Source organism: Sander lucioperca, chromosome 2 (assembly GCF_008315115.2).
Source record: "Sander lucioperca isolate FBNREF2018 chromosome 2, SLUC_FBN_1.2, whole genome shotgun sequence".
Lineage (NCBI taxonomy): Eukaryota > Metazoa > Chordata > Actinopteri > Perciformes > Percidae > Sander > Sander lucioperca.
In genome coordinates this window covers 227,895-247,008 of record NC_050174.1, presented here as the reverse complement: position 1 = coordinate 247,008, position 19,114 = coordinate 227,895, and the positions used below count along the sequence as shown (strand labels likewise).

Genomic DNA, 19,114 nt, shown 5'->3' with positions numbered 1-19,114 from the left:
AGTCTATGAGCAATCAGATTGAGGAAGAGTAATGCTACTACCATCAACTGGCGGTTATTTCTGTTGCTGCTAATTCTGGATAACAATTCGGATAAAATGCAGTGTTTTTGACTTGCCTTTTTTCTACGTATAATGAAGGACATACACGTTGGATAAGGGTGGGATATTATTTGTTTAACATCGGTAAGGTCATAATGGTCGGTTGTTCCACCGGCTAAGCTAGTGTTAGCACAAAGCTAGCTAGCACTTCTCTTTCATTTCAAGCCTTTAACATTACCAGTTAACGTTAGCTTTAGCCAGCTAACATTAACTGATATAACCTAGCCTTCCGGCCTGTGCTGCAGTATTTGTTGCCATGTAACTTAGACGTTAGGTCAGCGCCGTGAGGATTAATAATAGCCAGTTTTTAGTTTGAAATCCTAACGTTACTTTTAGTGAGTAACGTTAAACTGGGAGGATTCGGTCTTCTAGCTAACTGATACTTGGGCGTTACACCCCTCTCATCAGGACCACTTTCCCCCTCGGCAAATCCATACTGACTTTCTAGGGGAATAACAGTTAACGGTAACGTTAGGTCATATATCTTTCATATTTATCAAATCCATTCGCAACACATTGTTAGTTTTTCTTGCTCAGAGAAGAATGCAGCCAAATTCATTCTCATTTGGGCTTTTGGCAATAGCATTTTCCTAGCTCGAGTTATTCTAGTTTCAGTATGATTTTAACCTCACTTGAGTTTATTTGCTGTACTTTTTTCCTGTCCATGCATGTATGTATGTTCTCTTCCACCAATTTAGTAAGTGTGCCTAGTGTATTGGAAGGATGGAGACTCTGATTCCCACCATCAACCGGCTGCAGGAGGTGTTTCTCACAGTGGGTGCAGAGGTCATACAGCTCCCTCAGATAGTCGTGGTCGGATCTCAGGTCAGTCGGGAAAACAACAACAATGAAAAGCCTAATCACTAGGGCTGGGACGATATACTTTTGCCCGATTCGATACATGGGTGCAGATACGATTTGTATTGCGATTTTCATTTATTGCGATTTTAGAAGAATTGCGATTTGATAGTATTGAGTATTGGGGTTTCATTATCTTCTGTTGATGTTGAATAATACACTTATAGAGACAATATAATATGAGAAATTTCTAAAAACTGCACATCACATGTCAGTCAGTCAGTCTGACATTTATTTAATTTGTAAAGAACATAACACGGATTTTCTGCTTTCGCTCTGTTTGTGTGTTTATTAATTTTCAGAAAATAATCACACTACAACAAATAATACAGGTGCAAATCAGAACTGTCACAGTAAGGCTCATCTTCAATAAAATAAACGTAAACATGACAGGGCTGTAACATGCGATATTTGGCACAGTAAGTCAGCATAAGTCATCCTTAAGAATCACCGGTGGTCCAAATGTTAACTTATCCCGACGTTATCCCGAAGAGAAAAACACTTCAAATAAAATTAAGCAAAGACAAACAGACGCATACTAAATACATAGCAACACTCATTTGTTGATGGTTGGCACACACGGAGAGCATGCCTCCAATGCTTTCCTCCCCTCTAAGAACACCATAAAGGATCTCCACATATTGTCAAAGACAAGATATTTACCCTTTAACGTAAAAGTGAGTTTTTCCAGTGCAAGACAGTCTGACAGTCCTGCAAGCCAGACATTAACACTTGGTTTGATAGTGGATTTCCAAGATTTGGCTATGGTATATTTAGCTTGTAAGATGCAGAAAGTAATCATAGATTTATTTGCCTTGCTGAGATTATGATTTACGGGAAAAATGCCAAAGATCCACAGTTTGTCATCTAATAATAGCTTTATACCTGTGACTTGTAAAATCATATCCATTACTTCCCTCCAAAAAGCCTGGATTTGTGGGCAGTCCCATAGGCAGTGATATAATGTGCCCTTTCTACCACATTTGTGCTTTCACTCTGTTTTGCTGTAAACGGATAAGATGTAGTCTTTGTCAGCGGTACCATATCAGCAAATAATATTTAGGTGAATCAAAAAAGGATTCTGGGGATAAGAATCGATTTTAAAAATCGTCGGAAAGAAATCATGATACATACGTTAATCGATTATTTTCCCCACCCCTACTAATTATAAACCTAACCATTATCTGTAACGCTTGCCTGTACTTCACTGTTGTTACTAAAACTGTAAGTTCTCTGATTTGAGTTTGAGTTGTTTTTTTATCAGAAATTCAACGTGCCTTGTGAATGTGTCTGGAGTGCAAACTGATAGAGAAATGACTGAATTGCTTTCATTATGTGCTATTACAGAGCAGTGGAAAGAGCTCTGTGTTGGAGAGCCTGGTTGGACGGGACTTTCTGCCTCGGGGATCAGGGATAGTCACGAGACGACCCCTCGTGTTGCAACTTGTTAATGTTGCCCCTCTGCAGGACAGACTGAAGAGCGAGAATGGTACCTTCACATTTATCCATTTTAGGGCCGCAACTAATGATTCTTTTTATTGTTTTTCTTGTTTTTGTTTTTATTTATTTCTTGATTAATCGATTAGTTGTTTGGTCTACAAAATGTCAATCACTTTCCAAAAGCCCGAGATGACGACCACAAATGTCTTGTTTTGTCCACAACTCAAATATATTCAGTTTACTGTCACAGAGGAGAGAAGAAACTAGAACATATTCACATTTAACAAGCTGGAACCAGATATTTTAAAAAAAAATGACTCAAATCGATTAATCGCCTAGCAAAATAGTTAGCGATTAATTTAATAGTTGACAACTAATCGATTAATCGATTCATCTTTGCAGCTCTACAACTAATTGATTAATCGATTCATCTTTGCAGCTCTAATCCTTCTATTCATATTTATAATAAGAGGCGAGTTGCTTTGATTATGCTTGAAAACACACAATCAAGTTTAGGTTAAGTTATGTATAATTATTTGTATCAGCATATCACAGTAGGACAGCAGGTTTGTTATTTCTGTCTAGGCATGGAGTCTGCTAGAATAGTTGATGTGTGATTAGCACTTAGACCTGGCGCTTTTACTAACTGTTTGAACTGCATGCTTCTCCTTCTAGAGCCTCTCTTTGCTAACATGTAGTCTTTCTTCCTTTTCTCCTTTACTACTCTTTCAGGAAATGGGGTAAAGCAAAATGCCCAAAGCAGCTACCCAGGTCTCTGTATAATTGTTCTGCATGGTCTTTGTTTAGCCTCGTCATTTCTTTTGTGAACTCTCTCCAACCTTTTGTTCATTCTGATCTACATCTGTCAAGTATGTCAAGTCCATTTGTAATTTCTTTTAGTCGTTCTTCCCCAAACCGTACATTTATTTGCAGACGTCTCTGTAAAACTATTTGCACTCACTCTTATATGTTTGTTCAGGTGTCAAAGCTGAAGAATGGGGTACATTCCTGCACTGCAAGAACCAGGTACATTTATCTGCACGATTCAAATGTGATGTGCCCGCTGCCTTTTGATCCTGTGTTATGTGCTGGGCTTAGCTGATCCATCATTCTCATACATTTTCTGACAGATCTTCGCAGATTTTCAGGAAATCCGTCGGGAAATTGAAGCCGAGACTGAACGCGGTTCAGGTGACAACAAGGTGAAAAGAAGGCATTGGTGTTAAGTCAGTTATGCCTTAAATTTAGCTTTTTATTATACATTCATGTGTTTCTCTCCTTCTTTTTTCATACCCTCCAGGGAATCACTCCAGAGCCCATATATTTGAAGATTTTCTCCCCCAAAGTTCTTAATCTTACCCTGGTTGATTTACCTGGAATCACTAAGGTAAAATCAGCCACTTGACAAGGATGTTCATTTTCATGTAGGAATGTCCCGATCGGATTGGAGCCAATATGGCCATTTTTAACTGATCGAGGATCAGCAGTCACCCCGATCACCTTACTCGATCATTTACGTTCTACACCGTTCTAAGTAGAAGTTGATTTTAAATGTGAGTTTTACAAAAATGCTAGCTGCACTAAGTTAGATCTTAGTTAAATGGATTACGCTGAAGACTAGGCCTGGGTATTGTTCAAAAATGTTCAATACCAATACTAGGGCTGCAGCTGTTGATTATTTTAGTAATCGAGGATTCTACCGATTATTCCATCAATTAATCCAGTAACCGGATAAGAAATACTTTTGTATGCAATAATATACAATCGTTTGGTTTAATTTTCGGAAAAAGCTACATTTGTATTGCCTACATTGCTTACAATATCATCTCTCAAAAAACTAAACATAATAAGTGCATTTAATTGCCATATTACATTGTTTTTAAAGAAAACATTTTCTGAAATGCAATAACAACCTCAAACTAAGGCATACATTAAACATACATAAACATTACCTTAGGTTGTGCAACTTAACTTTCAGAACTACAAGTTTCAACCTGAGACTGATCTGTATATAGGCCTATATGTAAATATTAGTTAAACTGAACCTATTTTCATTTATATATTTGATTACAATGCTACACAGCTCTGTTACACTTATACTAGTAGATCGTTGATCGTTTCTCTGTGAAGAGAGAGAGTGAGAGAAAATGGTGCGCAACAATCAGCTGTATTTCCGGCTCTTTAGATCAGATCGTGATCACCACGACGTATTTTCTTGTCTTTGTTTTTGGTAGTCGTCGTGTTTGGTGTAGTTTCATCGTCCATATGACTCTGTGATTTACTTTTGTCGGATCCGCTTCGTGGAATGGATGATTAAGTTAGATGTTTTCTGTAGAGATGCTGAAGCATTGACGTCGTTCCATTATTGTGGTAAGCTAGTTTGATTTTGCAGTAGACACACTGTACAGAGTTTTTGTTTTAATTACGTTTGAACTGATTCCAAACTTTGGACACTTTCTGTCGTTTTCTCCAGCCTGTCTCTTCTCTTAGCCCCTTACGCTCTCTCTTCATTTTGTAATCAGTCTTCATGGCATGTGTCGCCAGCAGCGTCAGCCCGGTGTGTGACAGTAATAATCCTCCGTGCGGAAACACCGTGAGCGATACAACGTTGGTAACATTAATTAAACGAAGCTTCGAGGCAAATCATTTTTCATTCAAACAAAAAGAAAACAGTGAGCAGCTCTATAATCTAGGCAAATACAAGTATCGGCAGATATTCAATCTTTTAAAAATCTGATCGGGATCGGGACATCACTAGTTTCATGTGTGTAAACATAATGGCACTATATCATGACATCAACATCATATCTGCAACCATGACAGATTCCCAGCAGCAGCACATCTGCGCTGTGCTCACTGTAACGCTGGCTGCTCCTTGTTGTCGCCGCAGGTTCCTGTTGGCGACCAGCCAGAGGACATTGAGGCACAAGTACAAGAGATGATCCTGTCCTTCATCTCCAATCCAAACTCCCTCATCCTCACAGTGTCCCCTGCCAATTCTGACTTGGCCACCTCTGATGCTCTGAAATTGGCTCGCGAGGTCGATCCAGATGGTAGGACATTTTGTACACACGGGCCTCTTCTCCTCAGATTTCTTTTTCATTTTCTTTCCTCTCCATCGGTGCTTATTACATAAGACGCCTTAAGTAGAAATGCATTTTTAATGTGCACAAATAATGCATTATACCTGCCAGTCTTTACTGTTAAAAGCCTTCTGACAGTTAACAGCAAATGATCGTTGCTGTCATGCTGCACTCTGAATAGAGTGATGGATGATGAGAATCTGAAGTAACTATCAGTTGGCAGTATGGCCTTAAAGTGCATGTTGTACACTGATAGTAAGTGTGCTAGTTAGGATATCTGTATCTGGGCCCAAATGTTCCACTGCTGACCTAAATCCTATCCCATCAGAGACCTCTTTCCTTGTTTTCGTCTATGATGATCCTACTGTACGCTTTCTTCAATATTAACGATGAAAAACTAAATTGGGAGAACTGTTAATTGTCCTCAGAAATATAACCTGTGTGTGTGTGTGTGTGTGTGTGTGTGTGTGTGTGTGTGTGTGTGTGTGTACGTGTGTACGTGTGTCAGGTCGTCGAACACTGCTGGTGGTCAGTAAGCTGGACCTGATGGATGCAGGGACTGATGCTCTGGAGGTCCTTCTGGGTCGAGTCATTCCAGTCAGACTTGGGATTATCGGGGTGGTTAACAGGTTTGCAAAAATGAATTGTTTTCTTTTAGTTTAGCTATGTAATAGGGGTGTCACGATTTTGATTTTGAGTTTGACTCTCGAATTTAAAAGCAGTATCGGCCATCCCGCCTAATTGTGCACGTCCAAAGAAAAAAAAACACACAGCTTGGCTTACCGTCTGGTAGCTTGCAGCTAAAGACATTAGCTTAGCGGTAGCCTGCAGCTGCTCTTTTCCAGACACCATGGCCGCCGCCGGTGTCGGAGATAATGGAGAAACAACAGAACTGGAAACTCCTCCTGCTGCTTCCCTGAAGTCACCATGTGGCAACATTTATCCTTCCCCGTGAGTGAGTTACGGAAATAGAACGAAGGTAAAGCACGTGGGCTCCGACGGGACTTCATGGTGCGTTCATGCGTGTCTCATTAAACTAATGGTGCGTTCGATTGCACTTTGTTAATTTTGAGAAACTCAAACTGTTGTTGCAAAGTACCCTTCTGCCATCTAGTGGCTCCTATTGTGGCATTACCGACCTGGTTGAAAAAACACATTTAAATCGAACATTGAATCAAAATTCAATAAATTTTTTTTTTTAGATTATTTTTGGGGCATTTTTAGGCCTTTATTGACAGGACAGCTGAAGACATGAAAGGGGTGAGAGAGGGGGGGAATGACATACAGCAAAGGGCCGCAGGTCGGCGTCAAACCCGGGCCTGCTGCGTCGAGGAGTAAACCTCTATATATGGGATACATCGAATCTTGACCTTAAACTTGAAGGATTGGGAAAAGCGTGACAACCCTACTATGTCATGTTTTCCAGCTTCTCAAAACAGCAAAGTGGTAAGTTGCTCATGTCCTTACTACCCTGATGATCTGATTACCCTCTTTCTCTCTCCCTAATCTGTGATCCTCCTAGGAGCCAGCATGATATCAATACCCAGAAGAGCCTGGAGGACACAGTGAGGGATGAGCACGCCTTCCTGCAGCGCCATTACCCCTCGCTGGCCTCCCGCGCCGGCTCACGCTATCTGGCCAAAACTCTCAGCCGGCTGCTTATGCACCACATCCGGGACTGCCTGCCAGAGCTCAAAACCCGAGTAACCGTGCTGAGTGCCCAGTACCAGGCGCGGCTCAACAGCTACGGCCAGCCAGTCGAGGACCACAGTGCCACCCTGCTGCAGATAGTCACCAAGTTCGCCAGCGATTACTGCAACACCATCGAGGGAACAGCCAGATACATCCAGACCTCAGAGCTGTGAGTCTGATCTCTCTACAGTAGCAGGATCTTTGTTGAATAGCAAATGTTTTTCTTTTTGTCTAGGGCTGTCAATCAATTTATTTAATCACAATTTTGCATGATTGTCCATAAATAACTCGTGATTAATCACACATTTTTCATCTGTTCTAAATGTACTTTAAAAGGGTTTTTTATTTTTTTTATCCTCAAGTGGTATTTGAGACTCGACGTACTCCGGTGGTAACTCAATTCACATTGGCAGAACATGCAAATAACTTTAGTCTTGTCGAGAGAACCATCTGGAAGGGCTTTGAAACGGAACATTCAAAAGACCCTTTTCTTTATCCATTTCTGCTCAAGGAGCTTTGTTTCTGCTAGACATCCGCAACGTCACTGCAGCACCTCTTCCTGATTTCCCAAACTACGGAGTGGCCCGAGGCCCAATTTACCGAACGTGCGTGTGTTAATCGCATATCAAAAGCGTTGGTGGCATTAAAGACCTCATATTATGCTCATTTTCAGGTTCATAATTGTATTCAGAGATTGTACCAGAATAGGTTTACATGGTTTAATTTTCAACAAACACCATATTTTTGTTGTACTGCACATTGCTGCAGCTCCTCTTTTCACCCTGTGCGTTGAGCTCTCTGTTTTAGCTACAGAGTGAGACCTCTCACTTCTGTTACTTCTTTGTTGGGAGTCGCACATGCGCAGTAGCTAGGTAAGGACTACTAGCTAGAAGCTAGCGCTGCTAGCGGTTAGCCACCTCGTTCTCAATGGCAAAACACTGCTGCTACAACACTATAGAGCTACTTCCATGTCCCTGTTCCGCAGGTATTCCACGCAAAGTTGGAAGTGCGCCCTCGTTTAGAAGAAGTCTCCCGGCTAATCCTGCCTCGTACAGGCCGAAGTTGGAGAAACAGCTAGCTGATGTGGTATTAGCTAAAGTAGTTAGCACACACCAAATGTTTCGACCGATGACGTAGACGGCCCTGCAGATTTTGAACAGCTCACCCGGAGACTGAAGGCAGGACACATTCAGAAACTGTATCTCACTCTAAACAGCATGGATGGTTTTTTTCCAAGTTTGTGTGTGGAAGCACCAGAGACACAAAATAACACCCCAAATCTCAGAAAAAGTGATTTTTTTTCATAATATAGGCACTTTAAAAGGAATTTGTGTTAACTTGTTATTACCGCATTCATTTTGACAGCCCTATTTTTTTTTTCTGATGATAGCAGCCTTTGTTTCATATTTTTAGTGAATTGTCTCTAATTTTCTCAGGTTCTAACTTTGTACTTTTGTTGCACAACTCAGCATTTCACTTACATTGGCTCGCAATGTATGTCATGAGGGTAAAGTCCTTGGGGTGATGTAATTGTAAATTGAAGTGGTATCAGCATCTTCTGTTGGCACCCTCATCTTCACAGCTCTCTCGCCACAAGACGATTAATTTGTGTTAACATGTCGGGAGCAAATATTGACCTCTTTTAGGTTGACTGCAATTAATGTTGGCGCGATTAGCTTTGCTGACACACACAGCGCTGAGAAAACGCATCGGTGTCACAGCTGAACCCGTCTTTTCTACAGCTGTGGGGGTGCTCGGATCTGTTACATATTCCATGAGACCTTTGGGCGCACTTTGCAGTCCATCGACCCCCTGGGAGGACTGACGGAGCTTGATATCCTCACTGCCATCCGCAATGCAACGGTGAGCCTCTCCTGACTCATTTCATTTAAATTCTAGTCAAGTTCTGTAATTTGGAGGAATAGCAGGTAACTTGTAGAGTTATGTGTGTGTGTGTGTGTGTGTGTGTGTGTGTGTGTGTGTCTAGTGAATGTTAAAATTTTACCAGCCACTCAATAGATTACCATTGTTTTTTCGGCTGTTGAGTGAAGCAAATCTTCCTGCCACTTGCATATTTCACCAGGGTTTTGTGTGTGTGTGTGTGTGTGTGTGTGTGTGTGTGTGTGTGTGTTTGTGTGTGTGTGTGTGTGTGTGTGTGTGTGTGTGTGTGTGTGTGTGGGTGTGTGTGTGTGTGTGTGTGTGTGTGTGTGTGTGTGTGTGTGTGTGTGTGTGTGTGTGTGTGTGTGTGTGTGTGTGATTTTTGCCTTGCAGGGTCCGCGGCCAGCACTTTTTGTTCCCGAGGTGTCCTTTGAGTTGTTGGTGAAGCGGCAAATTAAGCGGCTGGAGGAGCCAAGTATGCGCTGTGTAGAGCTGGTTCACGAAGAGCTGCAGAGGATCATCCAGCACTGCTCCTCCTACAGCACACAGGTTCGCCAAGAAGATGTCGATGCATTTCTACACTTGATTGACTTTGTTAACTTAGTTGACTGTGGGCGTTTTCACACCTGTAGTTCTTTCGCTCTGGTCCGAATCAGTTGACGAGTTTGTAAACTCAATTTCCCCTTGGTTTCATTTCACACGGAGAAAAATCCAAGCGAACCACAACGTTCACTCCGCTTATTGGTCAGGTGTGTCTGGGGGGCGGGACCAAGAAATTAAATACAGGAAGAAGGTTTTGCGTTCCGGACGTCTCCGGCTCATTTCATTTAAATCATTTTTTTAGACATTGTTTCGCGAGGGACGTTCCTACGTCTGCTCTACTCACATAGACATCGCTCTGCTCTGCCGGTGTCTGTCTCCAACGTTAGGCGTGGTTGGTTTGACCACGGAGATGCGAGTGACCGCAGTCTATTTCTGTGAGAGAAACACTGAAAGCTGCTACAGTTTGCTGCTCTGCTGCATCGCAGATTGCAAAGCACACCTGACTACAGGAGCTGTTGAGCTCAGACTGCAGAGTACACAGTTCGAAGTTGGATCACGTTCTCGCCACAAATGAACCGCTCCAGAGTTCGACTGACAGCGTACCGAGACCACCTCATCAAGGAGGTCTCGGTACGCTTGTTTGATACACATCAGAGTGCGATTGCTCCATCACACCTCCCCAAACAAACCACACCAAGGGGGAAAACAAACTGTTGATACGTGTTAATAAAGTATGTCTTTATCCCTGCAAGGAGCTTATACGTTTCCCCAAACTGCACGATTCCATTGTGGAAGTGGTGACTGGATTACTGAGGAAGCGCTTGCCGGTTACTAATGAAATGGTAATCCACAGTTTGGCTCAAATAATCTTTCATGCTAATTGTATTAATCACTGACTGCCTGAGATTTATTCCGCTTCTTTTCCTTTTAGGTACACAATTTAGTAGCAATAGAGCTCGCCTACATCAACACAAAACACCCAGACTTCACGGATGCAGCGCAGGTCTCTGCGTCTGTCAACAGTCAGCAGGTAGTTATTTGTCCCTTACAGCAGGTACTCTCATTCATCATTTATTCCGCTTGGGTAAACGGCAGAAATCGTGTTCTGTAAAGCCTTAACCATTATGTGTCACATCCACACGTTAGAGGGCCCCTTTTACAGTTTGCAGTGGAATTCCCGACTTGCTTTGACCCTCTGACTCCCTGTGTCACTTCTTCCTGTCAGGCGGAGGCTCTTGATGGAGGGAAGCGCTGGAAGAACGAGAAGGTTGCAGAAGAGAGGATTCCGCCTGCAGGCTTTGGCAGTCCCAGCAAAAGCCAGGCCATTAACCTCCTCGACTCAGTGAGTGGTGGGATTGGCAGCAGGACAAAACACTTCCTGGTGAATACATTGCACACTGTCAACATTTTACTTTCTCTCTTTCTCTTTCTGCCAGGCAATGCCCGTATCCCGCAAGCTGAGTTCAAAGGAGCAGAGGGACTGCGAGATCATCCAGCGCCTCATCAAGTGCTACTTCCTCATTGTCCGCAAAAGCATCCAGGACAGGTTCGAGTTAAACAAGTCCAGAGCACCTGGGGTCAGGGTTCAAAATTAACTTTTTTGTCCACCAGCCAAGTGAATGGCAAGTGAATGTTCACATTTTACCAGCCACTCAATAGATTACCATTGTTTGTTTGTTTTGGCTGCTGAGTGGAGCAGATCTACCAGCCACTTGCATATTTTACCAGAGTTTGGCTGGTGGATGGTGCTAATTTTGAACCCTGCCTGGGGCCGCGCATCCTCTCCCCATTTCTCCTGGGTGTGGGAATTAGAGCTGTAATCGGGCCTTAAAAGTCAGGCCCGAAAAGGCCCGAGCCCGACAGAATTCGGCCCGAGCCCGACAGAATTCGGCCCGAGCCCGACAAGTACATTTTGATTGACCGCTTTTTAAAAGCCTGAACCCGTTTACAGCCCGACATTATTCAAATGTGCGCACGCACGCAGCTCTTTTGCCTTTTGTCAAGAATGAGTCATTTATACATTTTTTAACATCATTTATTCATGACTAACGGAGGCTATAGGCCACTTGGAAGTTAGAACAAAGAAATAAAATAAGTCCTCCAGAGGCCAGCCTCCGTTTCACCTCCTCAGCATCCATTTTCGCGCTAATCGAAACGCATCAACTGACCGCTCGTTTACCGCGCAAACCCGGAGCGCCAGCCCGAGCCCGTGTAAAATGACAGAAATTAAGACCGAACCCGACAAAGATCTTCAGCTCTAGTGGGAATCGCCAGGCCCCACGATACGATATTATCACGATGATTTGCTACTTTTATTTTATGATACTTTTTATTATTGTGATTTTAAACATATTGCGTCATTCTGCGATATATTGCAATTCATTACCTTTTTTCCAACTTCAAATTATGTCCCCAAAGGAAAACTTTGGCGACATCTGTTTTATCTAAAAAGATAAATGTCTCTGTTTATTCATCTCACTTAATTTTCGTTATTGTTATTGTAGTACCAAAAAGTTAAATTCTTATGTGAATTTTATATAATAAAAGTTATATAAATAAAAATTTATATAATCAATTTTGATGTAATAAAAATTGATACTTGGTGCCCTTGTATCGATACCGTATTGCCACGGAAAATATTGCGATACTATGCTGTGTCTGCTGTATTTTTCCCCCCAAACCTAATTTCCCCTTCTTTATTCCCCAGTAGAGCTCAGTTGTTGTCAGTGATGCTGATTTTCTGATCTTGTCTCGGGTGCTGTGTGTCCACAGTGTGCCCAAGACAGTGATGCACTTCCTGGTGAACTTTGTGAAAGAGCATCTGCAGAGTGAGCTGGTGGGTCAGCTTTACAAACAGGGACTGCTGCAGGAGCTGCTCATTGAGTCCCAGGACACGGCACAGCAGCGGACCGAGGTGGCTCAAATGCTTGAGGTAAAAAAAAAAAAAAATCAGCTGAAGCTTTTGTTCTCTGAAAAAGTTCTGAGTAGGGCTGCACAAGGAATCGCAGTTTTATCGAAATCGCAATATGGACTAGTGCAATATCCAAATCTGAATGAAGTATTGTGGTGCTGTAGAGACTTCCTGGCCTACAAATCCTACCCTAGAGACTAAAGGAAAGACCTTTGGGTAACACTTTACTTGAAGGTATCTACATAAGAGGGACATGACACTGTCATGAACACATGACACTGTCATGACACATCAACCCTTAAATGGTCCCCTTGTGCCCGTGCCCCTCGCAGCGCCCATCCTGGACGTTGCGTTTTAACCCAAACTTAACCATAACTTGTCATGACAAAAACTGAATGACACTTACTAAAAGAAGCGTTATGTCATTTACATTTATGACTGTTTATAATGTTTATGACACGTTCATGACAGTGTCATGTCACTCTTATGTAGATACCTTCAAGTAAAGTGTAACCGATCGTTGTTTGGTACAGATCCTCGCAAAAATCTAACAGGGTTTCCGCGGGGGTCTTAAAAAGTTTAACATTTTAGGCCTTAAAAAGTCTTAGATTCGCAAAAGTATTGTTTTCTAGGTCTTAAATAATTTTAAACAGCTCTTAAATGTTCCTACGTCCATGTAACACTACCTCTAATGCTTATTGAAATGTTTTTTTTTGTGCGTTTTTGTCCAAATATAATTTGCTGTATAAGAGTCAGTATCAGTATTACTCTGTGTTGCTTTTGATTGAATTTTAATAATTTTATTTACTTTGCAAGTGCTTTTGTGACTGCGTTTCGTTGTACTTTAATGTCGTGATATAGGTCTTAAATTTCATTCGTAAAGGTCTTAAAAAGTCTTAAATTTGACTTGTTGAAACCTGCAGAAACCCTGCATAATCATTTAAACTTTTAAAATTTCAATATTTTTCAATGAGAATATACAAAAATGATCATTCCCTCCAATACCGTGAATCATATCGCAACATCAGTCAAAAATAATCTTAATTAGATATTTTCCTCATATCGTGCAGCCCTAGTTCTGAGCATGAACTCTAGCAAGTCGTTTCTCTTTTTTTTTTTATTTACTATTTCAAAAACCAGTGACATAACTGCCCTCCTTTTCATTTCTTTTTTCTTTTACAGGCGCTCAAAAAAGCCAATAACATCATCTCTGAGATGAGGGAGACGCATCTGTGGTAGCCAGAGGAAACGAACGATTCCCTTTGTCATAGGACTGCTTAAGAGTATGAGAGTGTATGTGAGTTTACAGGACAGAGTGCGTCTGTGTGAGTGTGCATGTTTGTCTATGTGTGGCAGCACCAGTGTTTTCTCATGGACCAATGACCATAGCGCATTTAGATCCGCTGTCCTGACCAGTACACTGGGGCTGTTGCTTTTCACTGTGAATGTTGTGTAGCAAAGCAAATTAATTAAACTCTCAGGCCGAAAGTGTTTCTGCAAAGTTGAAATGTGAAAGACACAGCTGCGAACAAATTATTATTGTTGTTATTATTCTATTTGCTGTAAATGTGAGATGTAAATTATACGTGGAGTATTTAAGATGTTCTCTGGGGTTTTTTTTTTTTCCGGGGATCAAAGCGTGTTCACACTGTACAATTCTACATTTTACAAAAAAAAAACAACAACCTGGGCTTCCTCTGAGTCCTTTTAGCAGTTGCTGAAATAATAATGAAATATGTTAGATTAGATGTGATCCAACTTTAATCCCTTTGTTGGAGTACTCTTCAGAGATGGAAATGAAGTGGAAATCCAACTCAATCAGTGCTGACTGAAATGCAGGACTGAAGACAGACCATCATTTGCAGAAATTACAGGATGAATGCGGATAGTTTTTCCATCTCTGTCGTGCTTATCTATATCAGCTTCATTTTTTTTTTCAGAGCCAAATTTACATATCAGCCCTTTACCGTTAACGGTTGCACTGACTTTCTAATTTTGTGTGTAGTCATAAACGAGGAAACCAAACATTCTCAACATACATTTACCTCTGTAGGAGACGCCGTGCACATAGAGCTGGACATCTATAGTATGTTGTGTTTATATATATATATATATATATATATATATATATACACACTATAGTGTTTAGAAAACAGAAATGAATAAAATGCATAAGAATAGTCCGGAGATGATGTAATATGTGTATGGTACTCCATCATTTGTTAGATATACGAACCAGATGGTAGGGCGGTAATGTTCTGTCGCTTCTCTTTATTTCTTCGAGCCATTTGTTCGCTGGTTTCCGCTGTTAATAAAAGATAAGATAGTTCTCTATTATTGTCCCTGTCCAGTAGTAAGGACACTGCCCCAAAGTAAAAGAGACTCAGTATGCAGATACCTCCTGCATGCAGAGCCATTCGCGTCTGTGCCAGTTGTAATTTCATTGTGTAATATTACTAGGCGTGTAAAAATGATTCATCTTTTTTTCATCTGTTCCCAACTTAGGTCGTTGTTCAGGCATATTTCTCCCCGAGGTGCTATAGCTATTAATGTGAATCTCCTCTCATAGAAAAACAAAACAAATAGTTCTCCTAAAAATGAGGCTTTTTCTCAGGAAGACCTGCCTTAACGGGGACCATCGAACCGTAACTCTTCCGACTTTATTTTTCTGCGTGATCAGCGAGCGAACATCCTGTCCGTCTGCATGTGTATGTTCAGTATGCATGTGTGGGTGAACGAAAGGCTGATTGATGTATATTTTGTAATATTTAAATGTATACTACTATCATGTGTCAACTGCCTACGAGTTCTTGCCTGCCAATATTTGTGAAACGTGTTTACTAAGTGAAGTCTGTACAAATTGGAGGGACTCATTAAACCCTAACAAAGGACACTGTACAGAGTCTGTTTGGCTGTTATTGACGGCATGCAATTATAACAATTGATCCGTTTTCATACGATCTGTTTGTCTTCCACAGTGAGATGTGATTAGACTCTGCTTCACTTAATTGATCTCAGGTGAAAAAGTCTGTTCGGTCAGATGGGTCTGTCACAGCACCAACAGGAGGAAGATAAAAGTGTCCTGAAGGGTGCCCCACACACACAAACGCACACAAACACACACACACACACACACACACACACACACACACACACACAGACAAGAGCAGCGGACTCTCTTTGTGCTTGACTCACACACTCCATCTGGACAGAGCTACACATCGGGCGAAACCTCATTTCAGAGTTATCCGTTCCCATTCAGACAATGGAGTATTTGACTTTCAATGTCAATGCAATCCAAGTTAAACCCCAGCAGAGGTTGAGAAGTGAGGTGGTGGAGGAGTTGATTTGTGTCAGTAAGAGTGGAGAAAGCTAGTGAGTAGGCTGCAGCTAACGATTATTTTCATTGTCGATTAATCTGTCAATTATTTTCTCGATGAATGGATTAGTTGTTTGGTGGTGAAATGTCAGAAAATGCCGAAAATTGTCGATCAGTGTTTCCCAAAAAGCCCAAGACGACGTCCTCAAATGTCTTGTTTTTGCCACACCTCAAAAGATATTCAGTTTACTGTCACAGAGGAGAGAAGAAAACTAGAACATGTTCACATTTAACAAGTTGGAATCAGATAATTTGTTTTTCATAAAAAAGGACTCAAACCGATATATCGATTATCAAAATAGCTGGCGATTTATTTAATAGTTGACAACAAATCGATGAATCTCTGCAGCTCTACTAGTGAGCGAGGCCACTATGGTCCAGGAGAAAGCAGTTCTTGCACAACAAGGCAAACAGAAGTTAAATCATAATTAATTTCTCATAATTTATAATCATTATAATCATAATTGTATTTAGAGGTTATATCAGAATAGGTTTACATGGTTTCATTTTCAAAAAACACCATATTTTTGTTGTACTGCACATTGCTGCAGCTCCTCTTTTCACCCTGTGTGTTGAGCTCTCTGTTTTAGCTACAGAGTGAGACATCTCACTGCTGTTACATCTTTGTTGGGAGGAGCACATGAGCAGTACCTAGGTAAGGACTACTAGCCAGTCAGAAGCAGAGTATGAGGGCGTGTCCTGACAGTACCTAGGTAAGGACTACTAGCCAGTCAGAAGCAGAGTATGAGGGCGTGTCCTGACAGTAGCTAGGTAAGGACTACTAGCCAGTCAGAAGCAGAGTATGATGGTGTACCATGCTAGCAGCTAGGTGAGCATTATAACGTGTGTTCCAAAGTGACCACGTTTGTCTCTGAAGTAAAGGCTGGACTACAATAGAGCTGTTTGGAGCAGTTTGTGAACAGTGTTTTCTGTTGGAGATGGTAAGTCCCTTTGGGGTGGTAAAAAATATATAACACAATAAAGCTAAGGGAAAAAGCCAAAAAGCATAATATGAGCCCTTTAATACATGTGATTATTTTAAATTGCCTGCACTTTGTCTCCCACTGTAGCCAGTTATAGTGATCACCCTCTTATAACACACCCCACCTCCCCACCAACTGAGCCTAGACTAGACTGTACCATCTCTGACAGCATGGGAGGGGGCTCGGCCGCAGTATCGTGGCAACTGCATCATCTTGATCACATAAAAAGCAGCTGGATGAAGGTGGAACTAGCCTAAGGCATGTTTTGATTAATTTCTAAACCCCTCCAGGCTCTCTTGCCGTCTTCCAGGGATCTACAGGAGGTTTTCCCGGCTGCGTTCCCCTCCTCGCCGCGCTTCCACCGGTGAGCCAGTCAGCAGAGAGAGCTGAACAAAGCAGAGAGAGAGAGAGAGGGAGAGAGAGAGAGAGAGCGAGAGAGGGGAGCTTCTGGGAAGAAATGTCTCTCACTGACTGTCGCCTGGACAACCGGGTAAGAGAGGAGGGGAGAGAAAAAAGGGACAGAAGAGCACAAAAGGAGAGAAAAACAACACATTAACTGCTGAGATTGGAGGATTCCTATAGAGTGTGGGGAGGGAGGGGAGAGTGTGCGTGTGTGTGTGTGTGTGTGTGTGTGTGTGTGTGTGTGTGTGTGTGTGTGTCTCCGCGTGCGTGTGTCATTCTCTTGTGGGGGTTCCCTTGGTGTGTCTCTCTCAATGAGTTATTAACTATGACAATAAAACAGTGAATTATTGTTTCTTTTCTTCCACACCAGAGCATGGAGGAGATGAAATTGCAGAGCACAACTTCAGCACATTACAAGTGGACCCTGTAGGCCTGAACGCTCCACCTGTCCTTCTCGTCTCATCAGCCCCAGGTAAGACTCATCTCAGTGTTGCAGGCATTTGCTTTGATAGGGATGCTTTTGTTTTTGCCTGATTTATCCATAGATATATATAAAAAAAAAAAAAAAAAAAAGATGAATTACCGAAGCCAGTAAACTGTGCAATTATCTAGTAAATGCAAGAGAAAGTGTAAAAAAAAACCTAAAAAAAAATGGATTAACAAATCAATAAAACTCTCCCTGTTTGCTTGGAGTACAATCATTGTTCATCGGAGTAACTGAAGCAGATAAGTTTGGGGATGAATGTGTTGTTTTTTTATGCTGCTAGAAAAACTATTGCTGTAGTATGGGGCTTATTCACAACCTTTTATTCAGCAGAGTGGGAGAAACTGCATGGTACAGCCCCGTGCTTCGCCCACAGCGCACACACCGCTTTGCGCTTCCTTCAGTGCGAGCATGAATTCATCCACAATAGAAAAAATGAACACCGTTGTTAGCTGCAAATAAATCTCGAGAGTTTGACTCAAACCCCCTGACTCCAGGTTCACAGTGTGTAAAAGGATACAAAGGCACGTCCGCTCTAAGCATATTGCCGAGCGCTCATGCATAAGGTAATATATTCATAGAGCAATAGTGGTGGAATCAATGCTCCTTTAAAATGAGGCGGTGTGCTCGCTGTGTTTACACCAGGCTGAATGTGAGTGGGGCATCAGCCAGCATGTGAAATCCATATTGGATGAGATGGAGAGGAAATAAAACTGAGAAGGGCGGGGTTATTTTTAGCTGCTGTCAATAATGAAGGGTACAAATCTCACCTTTTGTGGACAAGATGGAGACACATTGAGAAAAAGCAGAAAGATTGAAGGGAGGAAAAGGGCGAGTGAGGGATGGCGAGAGAAAGAGAGAGAGAGAGAGAGATGATTATAGGTGAAGGGTTCAGGCTCGCAGCATGCTGAGGTTTGCCTGCAGCTCCCACCGAGAGTCTCCGACGCAATCCAGAGATGTAGTGGAGGGTAAAAACACTGACACTCAGCTAATGTGCGTTTTTTATGGGAGAAAAAATACAACATAAGAAAACTGGTCTAGTGGAGTTTACAGTTCAGCCTCCTTTTTGCTCACAACTGGCTGAACATGACTCGTGAGACAAATACGGCTCTGTGGCGCACAGTCGATCAGATACTGCTGTACACCCAGGAACAGGCAGGTAGAGGGAGGTATAGCATGACTACCTGGGCTCACAAATTTCCAATAGAAAGAGTTACACAGAAAGTTCAAAATTGAGTCTTGCGTGAGGCAAAGTGTACCTCACTTTGCCTCACGCAAGACTCAATTTTGAACTTTTCAAGCGAAAAACACTGATCGACATTTTTCACCATTTTCTGACATTTAAAATGGTCATTTATAGAC

General features: G+C 41.9%; 2 protein-coding genes across 8 annotated transcripts in view; both read left to right on the top strand.

The window, feature by feature from the left end:
* Positions 1-2: 2 nt before the first annotated feature.
* On the top strand, positions 3-15,402 carry si:dkey-32e23.4 (dynamin-1-like protein). Of its 6 annotated transcripts, XM_035998912.1 has the most exons (19): positions 3-158; positions 508-564; positions 798-924; positions 2,305-2,446; positions 3,130-3,168; positions 3,377-3,423; positions 3,528-3,599; positions 3,698-3,784; positions 5,288-5,450; positions 5,989-6,109; positions 7,003-7,341; positions 8,915-9,035; positions 9,444-9,599; positions 10,346-10,435; positions 10,525-10,623; positions 10,819-10,935; positions 11,030-11,139; positions 12,366-12,525; positions 13,687-15,402. In XM_035998912.1, the coding sequence occupies exons 3-19, from the start codon at positions 823-825 to the stop codon at positions 13,741-13,743; spliced, it is 2,022 nt and encodes a 673-aa protein (XP_035854805.1). In that variant the 5' UTR covers positions 3-158; positions 508-564; positions 798-822; the 3' UTR covers positions 13,744-15,402. The 6 variants fall into 6 exon arrangements, with proteins under 6 accessions (XP_035854805.1, XP_035854806.1, XP_031160952.1 ...); XM_035998913.1 differs by lacking the exon at positions 508-564 and having other exon boundaries at positions 3-157; XM_031305092.2 differs by lacking the exon at positions 508-564 and having other exon boundaries at positions 3-183.
* Positions 15,403-16,859: 1,457 nt separating this feature from the next.
* The window catches only part of disp3 (dispatched RND transporter family member 3), a 28,895-nt gene continuing 26,640 nt past the window's right edge, over positions 16,860-19,114 (top strand). The window contains exons 1-2 of one of the 2 annotated variants that reach the window (XM_031305037.2): positions 16,860-17,356; positions 17,639-17,740. The gene's annotated coding sequence lies outside the window, so the exon portion shown is untranslated. Of the gene's footprint in view, positions 17,357-17,386; positions 17,741-19,114 lie in introns of those variants that run through there. The other variant, XM_035998905.1, reaches the window with a different exon arrangement.

What these genes read in the sequence shown, in the direction of transcription:
- si:dkey-32e23.4 (XM_035998913.1), top strand. Translation starts at nt 823, where the DNA reads ATGGAGACTCTGATTCCCACCATCAACCGGCTGCAGGAGGTGTTTCTC. An exon ending in GCGGTTCAGGTGACAACAAG is followed by an intron (nt 3,600 to 3,697) that starts GTGAAAAGAAGG and finishes CATACCCTCCAG; the next exon opens with GGAATCACTCCAGAGCCCAT. An exon ending in TACATCCAGACCTCAGAGCT is followed by an intron (nt 7,342 to 8,914) that starts GTGAGTCTGATC and finishes TCTTTTCTACAG; the next exon opens with CTGTGGGGGTGCTCGGATCT.